Below are 20,054 nucleotides of genomic sequence, written 5' to 3' on the forward strand. Positions count from 1 at the left end.
GCCCTCATAATTCTTCACTTAGTAGAGGTCTCGGGTTTGGATCCTACGTATTTGGGTATCTCTCTAGTTACATATATATAGTAGTTTATGACTTAATGTTTTTGTTGACTTGGTTGTTTCGAACTTATTGATGTACTTATTGAATTATGAGTGTTTTAATATATTGCATAATGTAATTCATAGTATCTAGAAGAAAAATCAGAATGCATTTGTCATTGATGGCATGTTCATTGGTTTGAAGTTGCATTTTGACTCTCAAATATCAGGTATTAGGTCTAAAAACAATTAAATATATGGATATTTATCTTTCATTATATTAGATAATATAGTAGTTTATTGTCTTAGTTGATATCAAATTATTGATGCTCTTAGTGGAATTTTTGTTATACTTGGCAGGGTTTTGAGTATCTTACATATATGGTACATTATTGTCATTTACTGATTTGGTTGCAATAAAAATATTGATACATTTAATGGTATTATTGATTTATTTGATAGGATCATTAGCATCTTGATTTATGATATAATGTGATTAATAATTGAAAATCCATGGTCATTTAAACTCTAGAAATTCAAAGATTATCCATACCAGCAACCCAACTATTTTGGAGAATATCTAGGGAGATTAGTTCCTAGAAATCAACAATCAACTGGCTAACCACCCAGAGAAAATATGGGGGCAATGCTAGCATTATCTCTTGTATAATTGATGTACTTCTCATTCCAATTTTTTTTATTAACTTAAATCTCGAAATGCTAACTCGTCTTTCTATTCGTTTTTATGTCCTAGTTACAAATTTTTTATGTTGTAATTTGACAAGTATCATTATGTAGCAATGTAAATTATTATAACAAAGAATAGCGTTAGGTTTGACATAATTTTGCATAATTTTTCTTGAAGTAAAAGAGATGAATTATTATTGATTGAAATAAATTAATTATAATCATTCATGTCTATTAATATCTCCAAAATTAGGTCTGTCAATGGGCTAAAATTGCCCGAGCCTGGACCCATTCCATAATAATGGGTCCAATCCTAAACCAAATCCAGATCTATTAAATTAAAATGATTGGGTCTAAATTGCATAATATACCCACTTCTACCCGTTTTGACCCATTCCCAATTCTTTTCACAACTTCACATCAGCAAAGTGTTTTCTCAATCTCATCTCTCGTCAGCCTCACTCCCTCTGAGAAACCTGTCGCCGCCGCCATCTTTGTCGCTTACCTAACTTCGTCGCCCCTTACGTCATCTCCGTTGTCGCTTCAGTTTGTTACTCAATAAAGCAAGTTTGTTGCTTTGCTTGTCCCTTGGAGCAATCGTCAAGTAACTATTGGGTTTTGCTTGTAGTTTTTTGCAATTGGAGCAGATGAATTTAGGTTTCTATTTTTCCATATTGTTCAATATCTGTGATCCAATGATTTAGTGATTTTAACTTTTCTTACTTAGCCCGGGCAAAGATTGAAAATTTGCTAAGACGGAATCTTTGAGAGATACGAGCATTTATTCTTTCAGTGCCATTATGTTCGTGAGTAAATTGCAGATATTCGGAGGGCCATACGGGTCCGATAGCCTATTCGATCGTGGCATTGCCATAGAGTGGATGTAGCTTAAAGGGAGGGGGAAGCACGTCATCAACGCTTCATACTGTGCACCGTTGGCGTCGTTGGTATATCAATTGTGGCAAGAACAGAATCAACGGATCTTTCAACCTACTAGCCGTACATATGACGTCCTTACTAGGATTGTAGTTGAAAAAATTAGACATATCATACTTAGTCACACATTCCCCTCAGTAGTTAGTACACGTACTCTTTACCGATTTTGGAAGATCCCTTGGTCTGACGGGACCTTGGCTGCTTGAACCGTGTTTTTATATTTCTCTTTTCATCTATTTATGCAATTTACTTTTATCGAAAAAAAATTACAATTAAAGCAATTGCACCTTTAAAACTGCCACCAACGACAAAATAATCAATTTTTATATTTCAAAATTTTTATGATTTATTAAAAATTAGTACTGTTATTTTACAGGTGGCTAGGGGTGGGCGTCGGGTCGGGTGATTCGGGTTTTTTAGCTTCAAAAAATGTAGGTGGTCAATTTTTAAAAATGAAAGTAATTCACTCAATGTAAATCTAAAATATAAGTTGTGGACACAAATACTTAAAGCTTTACATAAATACCAAAGAAAAAAGAGTTCAATCACATCTATAAATTATCATAGATTTTTGTAAATTATTTCAGTAACAACAATAAAGTCAATGCCTCCTAAATCCTAATGCCTACAGAATGAAAAAGCAACTAGCTCAAATCACATTCTCATCCTCGAGTCCTCGACCTGTCAAGCATTAAACATACAAAGTGGAAGAACTATTAGAGAAAGTCAAACAGATTAAAAATTTAATAATACACAATGAGGTTCTACCGTTCTGATACCTTGTCAAAAATTTACAAATACCAATTAGCACCATTAAATGTCAATAATTGTTGAATCAACCCCCAACTTAGTCAACTCTACAACAAAATAGAATGTAGTTAGACAAGTAAAATATATAAATAGAATACATAGAATTGAACAATAATCAAAATACAAGAAAAAAAATAAATAAGTACATTTCTCAACCACTTCAAGTTCACTCAAATCCTCCTCAATGCTAGTTGGTTTGGAGTATTTTCGTATCCAATCTTGAGTACAAATAAGCGCTTGCACTATTTTAGGAGACAAAGAGCTCCTAAAAGTGTCAAGAACACGACCACTTGTACTAAATGAAGCCTATGCTAAGTTTTTGCAATTATTAGTTATGCTCTTCTAATTCTTTTGCAGCATTTACATGATCAACTGTAGTTGAAGATAAGAACTTCACATGTAAGCTTGTCTCATTTTTTTATTATTTCACACACTCATTCTATTACCTTGTTTTTGTTAATGACATGAAGTACCTTAGCTCCCATTCAGAAATTTGTTCTTTGTTGAAGACACATCCATACTCAGTCTACAGGCCGCAGTATAAACGATAAAAATACACATACACTCGAAAATTTTCAGCAGAGAAGACGAAAGAAGAATGAAAAGCAAACAGAAAAAGGGCAACTGAGAAGAAACAGGAGATCAAAAGGGCGAACACTTCAATTTAGAGCATTTCAAGTATAATCAACAAAGACTTCAATTTGGCATTTCAACAAACACTTAACATGCATAGAAAGATAATGTAACTTCAAATAAAAATGCAAAACAAACCCAACAACTAACCAAAAATCTAATCTAATTTCACAAATATGCATCACCATTAGGTCCATTACATGATTACAAGTTTACAACTCCATTAGTCCATTATTAAAAAATTACCTAGCAAAATAGTGACGACGAACTCTATCGGCGAAGAAGGAGAAGTCGCGGTGGTGGGTCGATCGTCGGAGATCTGGTCGTCAGCGGCAGCAGTGAGAATAGGCTTGGCGCCGGCGGCAATGGAGGAAGAAGATTGTGGGGAAGAAAGAGAGAAAGAAGAGAAATAACTGAGAACCCGTTGTGAAAAGTGAAAACACAGACTATGACTTATTTCTTTATCACGATCGGGTTCTTCAGGTAGGGTTCTACAACCCGAATCCAAGCCCGACTACTCTTAGTCGGGTTACGGGTTAATCCGAACCCGTGCAAAAACCCGATATACCCGATCCGATTTATTGCTATCCGATCGAGTCGGGTCGGAATCCGAACTACCCTACCCGTTCACCCACCCCTACAGGTGGCTCCACCCAAACAGATTAGATTATCCACACCCCTATGCAAAACTCACAAACTACGGGCGACTCGTGATTTGAGAAAATATGATTATGAACTGGTGATGCGGACTAATATAGACATGTGAACATCCCATGTTTGAGCAAGAATCACTCCTGGTATAAGTCTTTCTATTCGTCTTCTGCCTTATGTTCCTTCATGTAATATTCAGACTGAATGACTCCGATGAATCACTTGAACCCTGATACATTTTGGTGCCATGGAGCTAGACCAATGAGCTATTATACTTTCTTCAAAAGGCAGCCCACCTCCTGGTTGTAATTGCTCGATCACTTCCTTCAAAAGCAGCTAAATACGGAAAGATTCTAAATTCCAATACGAATCGATCACTTCCTTCAAAAGCAGCTAAATACGGAAAGATTCTAAATTCCAATACGAAATGTCCTTTTAGAGGTTTCAAGTAGGTTATGAAACTAGGCAGGAGTTTTTGGCACGACTTTAGTCAACTAACTATACATACGAAGTTTACCAGAAATCGATTCTAATTAAATTATCTTAAGTGTCCCCCATATTACGAAGTCTTAAGTCAGCTACCACATGCAAACATTTCAGGTTGATGTAAATTTACAAAATGTCATATATCCGTAGCAATGTAAATATACAAATTAAACCCAGTAATCACAACCCAAATGTTAAATAACCTTGACACAAAATTGCATTCCCCAACGACCTTTACAAGAAATCAGAACTTGGGAACTGAATCAGCGCACGCGGGTTAGCACTTCCATCCCACAGCTGCACAATTAGCACTTCAAACTTGGGGTTGGGGGAGGGGGTGTAGTATCATTCCTCTATAATCTGGTGAGACTTGTGTAGGGCACACATCGTCTACCTTGCACTAGCTTTTCGATTCATCAAGTCATGGTAGTACAGCAACACGCTCATAGGTTGCCCAAGGATACAGAAAAAACACCAGAACATCATATTACCCACCTGGGGAAAATAGAGAACGAGAGGCGTCTTCCAGGTCAATCATCTTGCTTAAAATAGCAGAACATGTATATAAAATACAGGCAGAAGGGTTACGGATCAATTCTAAACATAACTCATAAGCGATGTAGCATCAGGACACAAGAAAAACAGAGTAACTAATATTGCATCAGCAAATTGCAGCCTAAGTTTTCAGAAAGCATCTTGTGGGAAACACAAGAATAAATCAAGATCAAGAGACTATAAATCTACTGTACCAAATTGCTTGTAATGAAATAAAGTAACTGTCCCTCCTCAAAATGCCAACAAGTTTTTGGAACCAAGAATCATCTTTCAAAAGCTATCAAGATAGTAAAATGCAACAAGAGAAAACAAACAGCGGCAGGGCCAACTGAGAACCTTAATGGTGCTCTTGGCATAGTAGTCAGTGGCTCACGGCAAAATGGCGCCAAGAGCTCCTAGAGCCATGGCGCAAGGCGTACGGCGCGGCGCAAGGCGTACGGCGCGGTGGCGCAAATATAAGAAATAATCTAAATATTTATATAGTTAGTATTATTTTGACTAGATCAATGTATAAAGAGTTAAATAAAACGTATAAAAAACAAATTCAACATAACAAAACTTCATAAACTAAACAATACATAAAACGTTATAGTTGAATTACTCAAAAAGTCTGAAACTGAAATTTCATAGCATACTTATATCATTAAAACAAATGAAAAACAGGTAATTTTAATTTATATTATATTTAATTAAAGAAGTAAATAACATAATCATAGACTACTAGCCTACAAACAATTACATAATTAAAGCAAAACAGTAACAGTCTAAAATTAAGAAGAGAACCGAAGAAAGAAGAGGCGGGAATGAACAGGTTACTCATGCATGCAGAATATTTATTTCTGCTGAAATTCCCTTATTTAGTTTTTTTTTTTAAAATGACGGGCCAAAGCCGCCCAGCCAGCCTTCATAAAGGCGCGGCCATAGCGCGCGCCTGGGCGCCACTTGTGAAGGCACACGCCATAGGCCGCGAATGGCGCGAGGGCAGCACCTCGCGCCACGGTGCGCATTAACTACTATGGCTCTTGGTGACACATTTTACATTATCTGTATTTTATTTAGTCTAGCTGGACGTTCTCTCCTAGTAGTAAGAGTAAATTAGTTACTAACTACTGATCTGCATTGTAAAATTGATTAGCTTATAGGGTTTTTCCCCCAATCCAAGCGAGAGCTAATCTATTTAAAGTCAAAGTGATAAAACAAGCAGGAGAAGTTAAACAATAAGCAAACCAGCACGCTGCAAACATTCATAAAGGCTAACTAAAGAAGTACCAAATAAGGAGAAGTAAAGCAAAAGCCTACCATCGAGTTTTTGAACTTGTCTTGCAAGAAATTAGTCACAATTACAAGAGGAACCTGTCAGAAGAAAATGAAGGACCAATTTAGAAGTCACCCTTGACATTTTTAAACGATGAAGCAAAAGCTGACTATTGGAAATGTACGCCCTATCACTTTACATTAAACCTATGTTCCATCTAGCCAATTTTGATTAAAATGATGTTAGGCAAAGTTTTAAGACGAGATTTTCTCAAATCTCACTGTTCAACCAGAAAAGTGCTGTTAACAGCTAATTTAGTCATATCATTTCCTCCAATAAAGAATACTTGAAGTTTTGGAAAGAAAAAGGAAAAGAGAGATGAAAAAAAAATCTCTTTGTTCATGAATGTATGCACTAGGCAGAGTGGACAGACCATGTTCTGTTATAGCATTTTAGACATTAGGCCAACAATGGGACGCCATATAGCCAAACCATGTATTTCTTTGCGTTCTTATTTCTCTGTTCAGTTCTTTCATTACATCTAAGTTTCAGAACTTTCGAATAGAACTAAAATGGAAATTTCTAAATTAGAAACAAAATGTCATGAGTAAACATACAAAGAAAAAGGCATATTCAAACACCAAAATAGCAAGTGTCTTTAAACAGTGATGCCATGCCACAATGGAAACAAACTTATAACCAGCCAGAATATATCATACCTGAAACATAATACCAAGGAATGCCCAAAACTTGAATATGTGGCAAGGAACAGCAATACACAGCTGTTCGACAAACAGAACTCAAGGATCATCAAGCGGAAAAGATAAGCTCAGGCTAAAGAGTTCCCAAGTTACATGAATCTGCAACAGGAAGTACCAGAAAGGGTGATATCATACCTCATGGAAAATAGCAGACACAAAGAAGGCAACCAATACTGCAACTCCCTGCATCAGAGACCAGTGTGCATTAAAACCAAATAAATTGGATCCGAGAAAAAGAGCCAGTAAGCCAGACATCCTACCGATCATTGCTTGTAGGTCGAGGGCTAAAACAAGCTCATCTATATTATCAGAGAAAGGAACATACAAGGTCTGACCTCATTGGAGTGGCTAGTTTCTATAAGTTTATTTTAACCGTAATCCAAACTATATGAACACTCACAAATTCAAAAATATATGGAGGAGAAAGCTCCCATTTATCAGTTAATATAAGGTGGCGCCTGAATAAATAAATATAAAAGCCCCTTTGATGTTCATCCTTTTCACTTATTTAACAAAAAAGCCATTTTTTTAATATAGTAAGGTATGTAAGTAACTTTGTTTATCCTCGAGTCAAGAAATAATAAAATTGCCTTTTCACATATTAATAATGAGGTAATGCAATCAAACTCATAATAGGATTGCATCAGTGAAATATTAGAAAAGCAATTTTACAAACCGGTGACACCAATCTTGTAAGGTATGTAAGTAACTTTGTTTATCCTTGAGTCGAGAAATAATATAATTGACTTTTCACATATTAATAATGAGGTAATGCAATCAAACTCAATAGGATTGCATCAGTGAAATATTGGAAGAGCAATTTTACAAACCGGTGACACCAATCTTCTGAATATATCCCAAAAGAATGCCTACCCATCAAATGGGCCCAAAGAGCTAAAATGCTCTATGAAACTGTCTGAGACTGTGAAGTGGAGGTAGCAGCAGGGTGTAAATAAGCCAAGTTCATCTGGGTGCCTAAGAAGTTGTGGAGTTCTAGCTTGACCAAAACCTTTACAACAGAATTGAATATGATAACAATAAACATTATGTTCAAGCCCGTCAAGAAAGACTATAAAAGCCTCAATTATGACCATAAGCATTTGAATAATTCAACTGTACTATAATTGAATTGCAAAGTTGTATCTCAGGTGGAAAAGAATAGAGAGTAGACAACAGCAACCAGACTTATAAATAACCACTGAGCCTTAGGCCGATTACCACTCACGCCAGTTGAGTCTCAGCTCGAGCTAAATGGCAAGAAAAGTGAGCACTGCCCGAAACACAGAGCAGCGGCATCACCTTATAGTAATTAGGTCTACCAGAAGACGGTAATAGAAAATCAACCATCGCTTATAAGTTGCAAGTTGCAACTGTATTTAAGTAAATATCATTGACAAACGTGACTGTTCTTACCTACAATTTCTTTTGTCGAAGATTGGCAGAACACACCACAAAAAGATGGCAGCAAGAAAATATATTGGAAAAGCAGAAAGGAAAAACGTCGAAGTAATTTAATGCCGAAACTCCAGAAATTGACTAGTATCAGAAAATTGACTGCCATGAAAGTAGTCCAAAGTGTTGCAAAGAAGTTCATATTATTAACAGCTTTCTTTTTGAAAATATAAGAAAATACCTTTGGTATTCCATTGCGCAAGCACGGAAAGTATATATGACGGACCATCCATTTGTGGACAGGCTGCAAGCAATAAAAATCCTAATCAATGTAAAGTGGAAGAGCAACTACAAAAAGTAAAACTTAGAAATGACAGCAAAACCCGACAGCTATGGTTGCATCAATTTTTAGCGACTCTTTTCTTCTCCCAAACAGTGAACCAATCATTCCTCTGATCATGTCCTGTTTGATACCACACTATATGCCCCAAAGAGTAAAATGTAGCTTTCCATAAAGCAGAAATAATCGGTACTTGGGTCTGACTCCAACATCTTTAGGGTATGGACGAAGAGGAAAAAATGGTTATTTTGGATTGAATTCAACAAAATTATTCTCTTTTCAATTGCTTCAAAATGCCAAAAAGTGTTAACATCCATTGGCAAAAATACAAGCACCCATCTCCAGGGAAAAGAATCCTCTTTTACAAGTTTGAACTGTCAAATCAACTGGTGAAACTTGCAACTCATTAGCAAAACATATTTTCATTTTTCTCCCCCAAATAAAAAGTAAAAACTCAAAAATCCTGTTTTCACATTTTCACATGACATTCCCAGAAAATTACAGAGTTAATCTGAACATGCAAATACTCGCCAAATTGACCTGGTACACTGGTTATCTAATCATAGATGCAACCTATAAATGTGCCAGTTTATGCTCCTATCTTGAACAAGGTGATTGTCAATCTGATGCGCCTCCTAAGGTATATAACATACAGGACGGGCAAGCTTTTTGTGCTGGCTATGGTTTTACAAGGCAGGGAGGAAGGAATCTTTTGCTATATCGTTCATTTGGAGACAACAAGCATCAAGAACAAACCGGGTTATGTGGCATGGGATTGGGTTAGCACAGAAAACTGATGGGATGAAAATAACAAAAATAAAATAGGAAAATGGCAACCAAAGTTTGGGAAGTTCAAGAAATATGGTGAGAATGGAGCAGAATACGGACAAAAGAAATCACATGTTTCTTGTGTATTGGTGTTGAATGTACTGATATGAGATCCTTTCCTAACAGAAAGCAGAGTTGCGGCTACACTTATCATAAAGACGTGAACCTTGATCAGTTTGACTATCAAATGACCAGTATTACCATATAGAGCTTAATTGGCTGTAACAAACAACATACCATAGAAGAGTTACCCACTTGCAACCTCCGCATAGCTGGGGATTTATAGATGGTCTAAGCACTTATGCTAGAAAACTGTAACACAAAGAGCACCGCAACCTTTTCTTGAGTTTTCTCAGCAACCCAGTTTCTCTTTCAGCAAACTCGACAATTACCTTCTGAAATGGTTTCAGCATTTTGCACATTGACTCACTATTTCCAATATCTCTCAGGTTTTTTCATATCCGACCAGTTTCAAAACACAGGTATCTATGTCATAGCATGTCTTATTCATACAAATACTCCAAGTGTTTTATTTAGTGAGTGGACGTAGCAGACCTAAATCAGAAGTAAGGATCAACACTCTGAATATGTTCAAACTCATCAAGTGCTGAACCTCTGAAAAGACTAAAATTGAAATTAAGTTCATTAACTGATTCTTTCTTCCCTTTTTTAGGATAGATCAAACTTTCAATAGCTTAGCTTACCATATTCCACATTCTCCAGTACTGATACAGCAGCAACCACGGTCCCATCAATGTATATTAGGAAAAAAAAAAAAAAAAAAAAAAAAAGTTAATCAGCCATGAAATGGTTTCTAATTTAAAAAGAATTAGGAACCATACGTTCTCAGCACATAATATACTACCTCCTCAACTGTCCTCGCATTCCACCAATCCTTGTAGAACTCACGATCACCAAAGCATAGAAGTTCCGCAAGTATATTTAGCCTATATCACAGCACTGCATGTAAGTATGATCAGGGCAATGCAATTACAAGGACAAAAAGGTTTGTAAATGCATATCTAGTTTGTATGTTCATAAAGAGGCCTCAGATATCAGGATAAAAAGAAAATTCTGTCAACAATTCTGATTCTATAACTAAAACCTACACCAAGAAGGTATTTTAAGAACAAGCTCGGCCAGATTAAGGCAATCACGATGATGAGAGCCAGGCTTCTGTCTAGATTTGTTGATTATAGGATTTTAAACAAAACCAGAAAAAGGCTTACCCCCAATCTCCACACAAGATGCAAACAAATTCATGTGACCGAATTAATTTTTAGAAGACCATTAGTTATATGGACAGAGAAATTGAGCTCTAAATACCATTTGCAGTTGAACTTTCTTACTTATGATGGAACCTGTAGTATTTCCAAGTACAACTGTTAGAAGTTTGTTAGGACATTTGCATATATTTTCTTATTTATTTGTGGTCGGTATTTTGTACATAGATCAGTCATATCCATATCATATTTGTATTGCTAGTAGTCCTAAGACTATATATGCAGGACTAAGTTTTCCAATAATATTCAAGCATTTCTTTTCTTCCTATTTAACATGTTATTGGGCAAGATTACAAAATATGTACTTCTACTCTAGTCCCAACACTATATATTTGGAACTGCTACTTCAATAATATTCAATCCTTTCTTTTCTTTCTATTTAACATGGTATCAGAGCGGATTATAAAATATAAAAAATATATACCATATATATTCTTTTTTAAAAAGAAAAACCATCTTCTAATAGCAACCATGCTAAACAATCCAACAACATCGAGTAGCATCGAATGCAAAATTGAATACCTAAGGTTGCACACGGAAACAAAATATACTCAAGTCATGTCAACTGTTATTGGTATAGCAACTTACTGGAAAATTGTTTGCATAAACTCATCACAGAGCCCTATTAGAGCATAAGCTATCTTTTGCTTATACAAGTACCATTTTTCAAGCTTCATTGTCTAGTCTCCAAACACTAATTCCAACCTGTGCTTATATGTAACACGTCTTGAGCATATATCTAGATTTGAAATCAAAACATCGACGAGTCTATATACAAACTTAATGACTAAAAAAGTTTATCCTACAATGCCTTGATCATTAATCATTATTTTTGGATTAGTTAGAGCATGATTATTCATGGTTAGTAAGGCTTTTTATCTGAATATGGAAACTATTGTAACATAATCTCCCGCGTCCTATGTCTTAAAGAATCTAAATGTCCTATGGGTTTCATGTGCCATAGCAACACCCTGAATCCCCCCAATCCCAAAATGCCGTAACTTTTCCCAAATCATCAAGCTTTTACCAACTAGATGCACATGCATTTAGCAAATAGAACTACGCAAGCAATGTTCAAGAGAATAATTTTCAAAAACACCAGGACAGATAAAAGCCATATAACGTGATAACTCCCCAGGAAACAAACAGAAAGCAAAAGAATTAATGACGCCAGAACACAAATCAAATATTCCATAAACTTGAGAAAGAGAGAACATACCACAGATGGAAAAAACAATAAAACATGCAGAGCCACACATATAGATTCGGAACTGAAAGCTTCAACACCCTCTCAATGGCATATAAAAGGTCTCCTTTTAAAGGATGTTGAGAATTTTGCACAATCGGGTTTATATACTGCATAATAAAGCAAACTATATCAATCCAAGCTCATACAAAAATAAGGTAAACCAATGTCAACAAGGAAGAAATGGGAAATCACCTGCTCTACAATAAATCCCATCAATCCTGTAAAAATTACCAGCTTAACGAGTTGGCGTACCACCCAACCCTTTCGGATGCATGCCGTACGAGGATAGCTTGGCTACAAGCAACAAAACTTGACTTAGTCGAGGTAACGCATACTTCTAAGTCACGGTCCTAAAGAATACAGAGCAATACAAAGAGCTCCTAAAACAGCTGCCACCACCACCCCCACCCACCCCCCAAAACAAAAGCACACAGACGATGATTTTTTACATGTCAGTCAAATAAAAAGTGCAGCTGCTTGACAATCCAAGCACTATGCAGTTACAACAGAGATTTACATCTCCAGTTCCAAAAGGACATAATTTTGAATGAATATGCACCATCATAGTGGAACATGTGTTGCTGCCGAAGAATACGCGTACTTTCCAGAGGACAAAAGCATCAACTAAGTGCCCTGCTAGTTTTCAATCATTTGCTACTTCAACTCACTAATGACGGCATATTTCCTAGAGATTCGTACACAGACATTTAGCAGATACATGCCAAAATAGGGGTGAACGACAAGTAGAGCCAACCTGCGAAGCTCAAAATCCAGCTCAAGCTCAAATATTTTTCTTCGCGGGCTTATCAGCCTTTCTTTTCTTTTTTTGTTGGTGGGGTGAGAGGGGGACGTATTTTACATATTTATATTCAACTAATATCTCAATTACTTATTTATATAATAATATGAATGTTCACTTATGTTAATTAATATCTATCTAAAAAATTTAATCATTGATCTAGTTGTTTTAATATTTCTTTTTTGAATAATTATTTAATATAAAACATATGGCTAGTCTATTTTAGAATCACTTCTTAATCTATTATATTTTTGTGAAATTGAAAATTTGTATATATATTACTGTGTGTTAATTGTATCTAAAATTATTCTTTTGGCAAATAAAATTGAAAATATATATTTAATAAGATAATATTACTTATTATATTTATCTTGTTTACCAAGATATTTAATATGCATAACAAATGAAGTACTACTTATAAATTTGTGATGAAGTTTAGTAATTGCGATAAATTATAAGGAGAATAATAGCGACAGTGATAATAATTGAAAATCAATATATATTTTCGTTGATATTATATTATACATGTTTATGATGAGATCAATTAATAGTTGGTTCACAATTTTCCTATATTATACTATATAATTAAGAAATATAATAGTTTAAATTGTTATAAGATTTTTTTTATATTCATTCACATCTGTTTTTTGAAAATATTTTTATATTATTAAATCCATTTAGAAATGTTACCTAGCTAGACAAACATCTTATATAGATGACATACTCCCAATAATTACAAAATGTTTTATATTTAGTATTTACTCATATCTTTTATATTTAGTATGCAAATATTTAAAGTTGTCCACATAATTAAATAATTTTAACATATATATATATATATATATATATATACATCTTTGTTAATATGTTACTACTAAACTAATCTTGATATAATTAAAATTATTTAAGGGTTATGTACGCTACCATTAAGCTAAATAAATGCTTTAACACTACAATTTTATCAATCATTAATAAAAATATCTAAATTGTTATATATTTAAGTATGAACAGTCATTATATGTTGTGACTTAAATTATTGGTTCTGCTAGAAAAATGAATGTTTTTGTTATTGAAGGCAGCGTAAATATTTTTAATCAATTTAATTCATATCATAAAATAAGGAATTTTTAAATTTATTTTTTATAATATTAATATTAAATTTATCAAACGAGCTCAAGCTCAGATTTTTTTGTCAAGCTTAAGCCGGAATATCCAGGCTCGTCTTGAATATTTTGCCAAGCCCAGCTTGTTTGCAACCTACGTCACTAGCAAATTTCTATAGGCCTTCATAAAACATATAGGCCTATAATTTGGTTGGACTGACAATACTGGAATTTCGGAACATGGAATCCTTCTACCCAATCTCACATGTCACGAGACTGGCGATCTATGTAGCACAGCACATGTGTAAGTTCAGGGATCTGTACATGTAATGTTTGACACTACAAAATACCCTCTGGAAGCTGTTGACCAGCCATATATAAATGAACTTTTATATGATAACTGGTTACTATAGAAGGCATATTTACCTGGTAACACAATGTAGGCGCAACCATGAAGTATACGAGACTCTTAAAGCTGACGTCGTAAGAGTAGTCCACGTTCCAGTAACTGGATAAAGCTTCCCACTGAAATCATTGTCATGTAACATAACAAGGTTTGATACACAGATCACCAAAAATAAGATATAAGTTTTATTCAATTTTTAACACAACTCAAAATTCCAGGAATCAACAACTGAAAACTAGATTGAATTATGTAAAGAAAATTAATGTTTCACAAAAATTATCATTGAAAGCCTCAGGGTTTGGCTCAATGACCAAATGCCTTCCCCTTCTCCCTAATTCCTAGGAATCCGGTTTGCCAACGCCCCACACACTCAAAAGGTTATTATCTAAATGTTGGTACTAGCGAGGTTAACTGGAAAAAAATATTAAATAAATACGACAAAATGACCATATCCCTTCTCATTACCTTATCAAGTGATTTCGAAAGTACTCTCAGATCATAATTTGTATGTGCATAGGAGACCAACTTCAACCACACAATACAAGCAAAGAGCATTAAAGTGACACCCGATAGAACAGCAGAACCACACCTGTGCAGTGTCAAAATCAGGAAAATTACATAAGTCGTTCTAAACACAGCTCAAAATGGATTCATCTTACAAATAAAAAATTGCTTGATATTTTCTTCAGATCTCTTTCTTCCTATATGATTTTTCAACAATTTAATCGTCTCATGCAAGTTGTGAGATGTGAAGTGCAGAAAATAATGAAGTATATATATAGCACTCAATTCAAAATCCAATTGATTGCCACATCCCTCCTCACAGAGTTCAAAAACTCACCCCTCGTGATGAATATTTAAGCACTAATATAATAAACAAACTCATAATTAGTTCCTCCACTTTTTAAGACGTGTACTGAAATTTTCTCTAATGAGTTTTTAAACAATCAATTGTAAAATAGTCGACTGATAGTAATCAGGTCCTACTACATTTGTTTAGTTGACACATTCATTTGCTTTCTTCTTGTTATAGACAAATCAAATAGGAAACCAATAATCAACACATCAATGAAAATTCAGATGCGTGAAATGGGAACTACAGAACTAAACTTAAAGAAAACTGAATTATAACAATAAACTGCCCTTGCATTAAGAGGAAAATTTGATAGCCACAAAACAGAAAAAACTACAGTCAAAGAGTATCCCCACCCATATTAATGGAATCACCGTTTCGATAACAAGATCATTCAAAAGCCTGCCACTCCTTCCATTCGTCATGTGATTTTGCTTTTTCTTTGTCTAATTGCACTAGTTTCGTCAAGTAATAACGATAATTATTACTTCTCAATAATCAATTCTATTCTAACTTAATCAAACAGCTTATTGAGTTAAAACAAGTGACCAAATCAATCTTTTGAATTTAGACGGAAATGTATGATAAACTGCACAACAGAAAGAATATATATGCGCCTGTCTTATCTTCTTGTGGCTAACATTGAAAGGGAATTTCAAAATCTTAATCCAGATGTGTTCTCATTTTAGATAAATATTCTTATTAACATGAAAGAGTAGGGATCAGAACAGCCAACATCCGACCTGAAGCAACTAGATTAAAGTAGTCAACACATACCTAAGAATGACAACAACTGGATACAAGATTTCTGTCGTCGTTATTATAACATGAAGAAAGACTGCAACCTGCAAAATTTAATTAACCTTTGATTTCATGTGTGAAATGCCAATGAGGCCTTTAAACACAATGATCGTCATGAACGAGCTTAGCTGATATTGATAATGATAAAGACAACCAAATAAGGATGAGTGCACATCATTAATTTGAGAAGCACTTTGCAGGAAATTCGTAAATGACAGAAAATCGATTTGTTGCCCAGACAGAACAGCCAAACACATCTAAAAGAGCTAGAGCACAAAGATATGGTACATATCTAGCTAACGGAATCACGGCTTATAACCCGAAATGTAGGAAGTAGAAAGCACATTACCATACAAACAGACATGCATTCGTCCATCATCAACATCTATACCGTACCAAATGGTAACTCAATTAAACTTGATTACTAGGTACATACCTTTTTTTGCAACAGTAGGCTAACCTTCAGTACAACTCCATTTGGTAGATTAAAGACAATACTGCTATCATCACTATATGCAGCCAAATATTGGCAAAATTCATCATAACATAAGCAATGGGAAATTTTTTTGTCTTTCAGGGTCTCAAGGTTCATGTCAAGTTGTCTGATGTATCTACTCACAGCAGGACTCATACATCACACACAAACTTCGATTAGCAAAGTATATGGCCATCTATTTTACATATGTGAATAGGCTGATAGGTATAAACTTAATAAATAAAGGCAGACTCTCCACACGTGTGCCTTCAACTAAGTATTATTGAGAGTGAGTAGGCAGTTCCAGTTTCACCTTGTGAGAACCCAGAACAAAAAAAGTTGCTCTTACTTACCCACTCAGATATATAGTTTTGTTGAACCGACTTCTCAACAAGAAATGCAGCAAGTGGGAAAACTGGGAGACTTAGACTGCAACAAAAGAATGTCAAGAGTTACAATTATCTAACTACTAAAATTCTGATTCTCTTAACAAACTAAAGGACAAAACAAAATGTTCCAAATCCAATTACCAACACATCAAAAGTGGCCAGTCCCTAAGTGATGTCGAACTAAACCAAAAGCCTGATTTGATTAACCAGCCATACTGCAAGTCAAGGACAAGGTTAGAGACACTGCAGAAATAAAGCCAAACATATGCCATTTACAAGTGAAGCAGTTACACGCATAAACAACAACGAATACTTCTAACTGTTAAAATTTGATAAATATGCACCATCGGTAACTGCAGATTTCTGCAGCAAAGGTATACCCACAGCAGGGTAAACAGTATAATTACATTGATATTTACAGATAGACAAAAGTATAATCCAAGTGAAAGCAGACGCACCTTCATCAAATTTTCAATGATAAGTCTACCATTTACAGCAACAAGCACCACTATACAGAGGTTGAAGAGACCTGCATGGCTCTGCAACATAACAACACTCAGTTGTAGACATAATTACTTATCTGGCAACTAACATAAATATTTCAGAAAATTAACATTCCAGATTAGGATCTTTCCAACATAACGAAATGCGAAGCCTAGATCATCGCATCCAGATTGTTTATGTAATCTGACATATACTATCTCATTCTTTTTGAGTCCAGTTACAGGGAAATTCTCACCGAAAATGGCAAAATCTTATTCAAGTATATCTCCACAAGAGCTCAAAAGTACTCTCCATAAATCCAATACTCTCCATATATGTTAAAGCGTGTGCTTGAACTCCAATTGAAAGTTGAAGGTACAGAAAGGATGTGGCAAATTTTCAATTGCCAAGCATCTTATGTGTGACGAAGAGAAGAAATGCTATCCTCATGCTACGGACAATGGCATGACTTTATTAGTGAATGTCATACCAGAATTCTGAATCTAAATTGGAACTACTGGAATAAAGCACAAAAACAAGTAGCAAGAAGAAAAATGAGTTGCTGCAAGACCTAGCAGTTTCCTCCCCGGACACAAAAGAAGAGGAGAGGAACTTCACACAAGGCCAATAACTCATACCTTATGTACTTCTAATAAGTCCTGAGGTTTTTGTTTTCGGTTATGAATGTTCTGATTACCCTCTAATTCTTAGAGGGGAAAAAAAGGGAAGAGAAGTACAGAAGCACAAACAACAGAAAGAAAGGCCAAAATCTAGTGAAAACACTACTTATATCTCAATAAGTAATTACTTTCTATGTCTAAAGGTCCATCCTCAACGTGTTGAACTCAAGATTTCTGCAAGTTGCCACTCCTTGGACAAACATAAATCACATGCCAAACCAAATAGAGAGTTGTTACAAAACACTGGATGTTTTTACTTAGCTAATTCTGAAGATAATCCTCATTACAGTTCAGTGGACTGTACAACAAGTGAGCATGTAGAATACAATTGAACAGTGCAGGATTCACCATAACTCCATAAGCATGGAATTGTTGTCTCATCCCAAATTCTTAATAACTAGTGTTGACAGTAGTATTGCACCTATCCGCGTCCAGTTGACATAAAGACCTTTCAGGAATCATGATCCCATTCAGGGGGCGAAGAAGAAAACAAGCTTTCATTTTTCTTATTGACAAAAATCTGCAAATGCACACATGAAAAAGAAAAACGTGCGCACAATGTCGTGAAGGACGAACCTGTTTAAAGATAGCATCAGAACTAAGAGGACTCTCCTTGATTTTGCGGTGAGCGGGAGCTGAAGGCCTGTACGCGAATTTGACGGCCAACGCCTCCCCTCCTTTGCCTTCACCGATTTCCCCGTTCTCCTTCCCTTTCTCCTCCTCCTTCTCCTTGACATAACTCAATCCTTCACCCGCAGATTCAGACCGCTGCTCTTCATTCAAGGATTCCACGACTCTTCCGCACAGATTTCCAGTCGAATTACCGTCATTTCTATCACTTTCAGCGCCATTGACGACGGTGTCGGCCTCCAGAGAGTTAGAATTGGAGTCGAGCAAAACCTCCGCGGCGCGCGCGCTCGGCCTGCGGCGAAGCGTACTGCGGTGGTCCCCGTCGTTGCCGGCGCTGGACGACGTGGTGTCGAAGCTCTCCGGCGAGTCCAAAATCGCCATTAAACAGAAGACGGTGAGGAGAACGAAATGAATTCCAGAAGAAGAAACAGTGGGAGATGGAATCGTTCCAGAGAGATATCGATAGAGATTTACAAATAGAAAGATTCACTCAAAATTATATGTGTGTATGTATCTATCTATATATATTATGTTTGTGAGCGAAGTTGGAGATGAAAAGGGGAGGATTAAATGATTAAGATTTAGGCGGTTGCTTAATAATGATGATTTGTATGTTACAGATCCCGCATTTTTCACCTTATTATAGTGTTTTAAGGTTTGTGCGCGTGAAAATTGAACACCAACGCACCGCTAGAAAAGCAAGAACGAGTCACTTTTAGATACCAACCTATTCTAATTATATTTAGATTTTTCTATAATTTCAAAAAAATTATATTTAATCCCTCTAATATTTAATTTTATCTAATAAATAAATTATTTCGTTAGTCAAAATTTACTAAATTTATTAATATCAACAAAAAAAATTATATTTATTACTGATTTATTATAGATAAAATAAATCATTTTACGATCAAATTGCCCTCATAGTTTTTCAAGCATCAATGCATGTCATGAGGTATATTTTCACAGTTATAAAGGTAGTTTAGTCAAAAAAAATTGTTTAACTTGCAATAAGTCAGTAATAAGTCAATCGATGATAAATATCAGTTTTTATTTATTTTTTTATTAATACCAGTAAATTCTGACTAACAGATGAACTTATTTGTTAGATAAAAATAATAAATATATTAAACGTAATTTTCCAAATCACATAAAATATATGTGTAATTGCACCAAATTTCATAAAAGACCCTAAAATAAAAGCTCATCACCTTGTTGATGAAGTAGCTGAAAAAAGGTATTATTCTTTTGCATCTTTTTATTTTTATCTGCTTACATTAAATTTATTTACCCTCAAAAATTATAGATAGCTCCCAGCAATATTTCTGCAATTTATTGATAAAATTATAAATATTAAAGTTTTTATTCAAATACTTCAACTTTAATTTATTTTTTTACTTTATTTATTTTCAAACAATATTATTTTTGTTATTATTTAACCTACAACTCTTTCAATAATTTATTCACGTCACAAAAGTCCAAGATACTGCAAATGCCCCAATAATCATATTATTCAATATATTTTTAAAAAAT

At 34.9% G+C, this 20,054-nt stretch overlaps 1 protein-coding gene across 2 annotated transcripts; it reads right to left on the reverse strand.

Annotated features, from left to right (window-relative positions):
- Window positions 4,355-19,133, reverse strand: DGAT1 (diacylglycerol O-acyltransferase 1). Of its 2 annotated transcripts, NM_001304405.1 has the most exon segments (16): window positions 4,355-4,734; window positions 6,094-6,147; window positions 6,769-6,831; window positions 6,946-6,993; window positions 8,444-8,506; window positions 10,075-10,095; window positions 10,236-10,317; window positions 11,873-12,009; window positions 12,095-12,196; window positions 14,231-14,329; window positions 14,676-14,799; window positions 15,841-15,908; window positions 16,693-16,768; window positions 16,870-16,943; window positions 17,187-17,267; window positions 18,468-19,019. In NM_001304405.1, coding segments are annotated over 16 exon segments (1,632 nt in total). In that variant the 5' UTR covers window positions 18,903-19,019; the 3' UTR covers window positions 4,355-4,629.

The sequence above is a fragment of the Sesamum indicum genome, linkage group LG11, assembly GCF_000512975.1.
Source record: "Sesamum indicum cultivar Zhongzhi No. 13 linkage group LG11, S_indicum_v1.0, whole genome shotgun sequence".
Lineage (NCBI taxonomy): Eukaryota > Viridiplantae > Streptophyta > Magnoliopsida > Lamiales > Pedaliaceae > Sesamum > Sesamum indicum.

What these genes read in the sequence shown, in the direction of transcription:
- DGAT1 (XM_020697556.1), bottom strand. Translation starts at nt 18,902, where the DNA reads ATGGCGATTTTGGACTCGCCGGAGAGCTTCGACACCACGTCGTCCAGC. An exon ending in TGGCCACTTTTGATGTGTTG is followed by an intron (nt 16,769 to 16,869) that starts GTAATTGGATTT and finishes CTTTTGTTGCAG; the next exon opens with TCTAAGTCTCCCAGTTTTCC. An exon ending in TGGGATTTATTGTAGAGCAG is followed by an intron (nt 12,010 to 12,094) that starts GTGATTTCCCAT and finishes TTTATTATGCAG; the next exon opens with TATATAAACCCGATTGTGCA.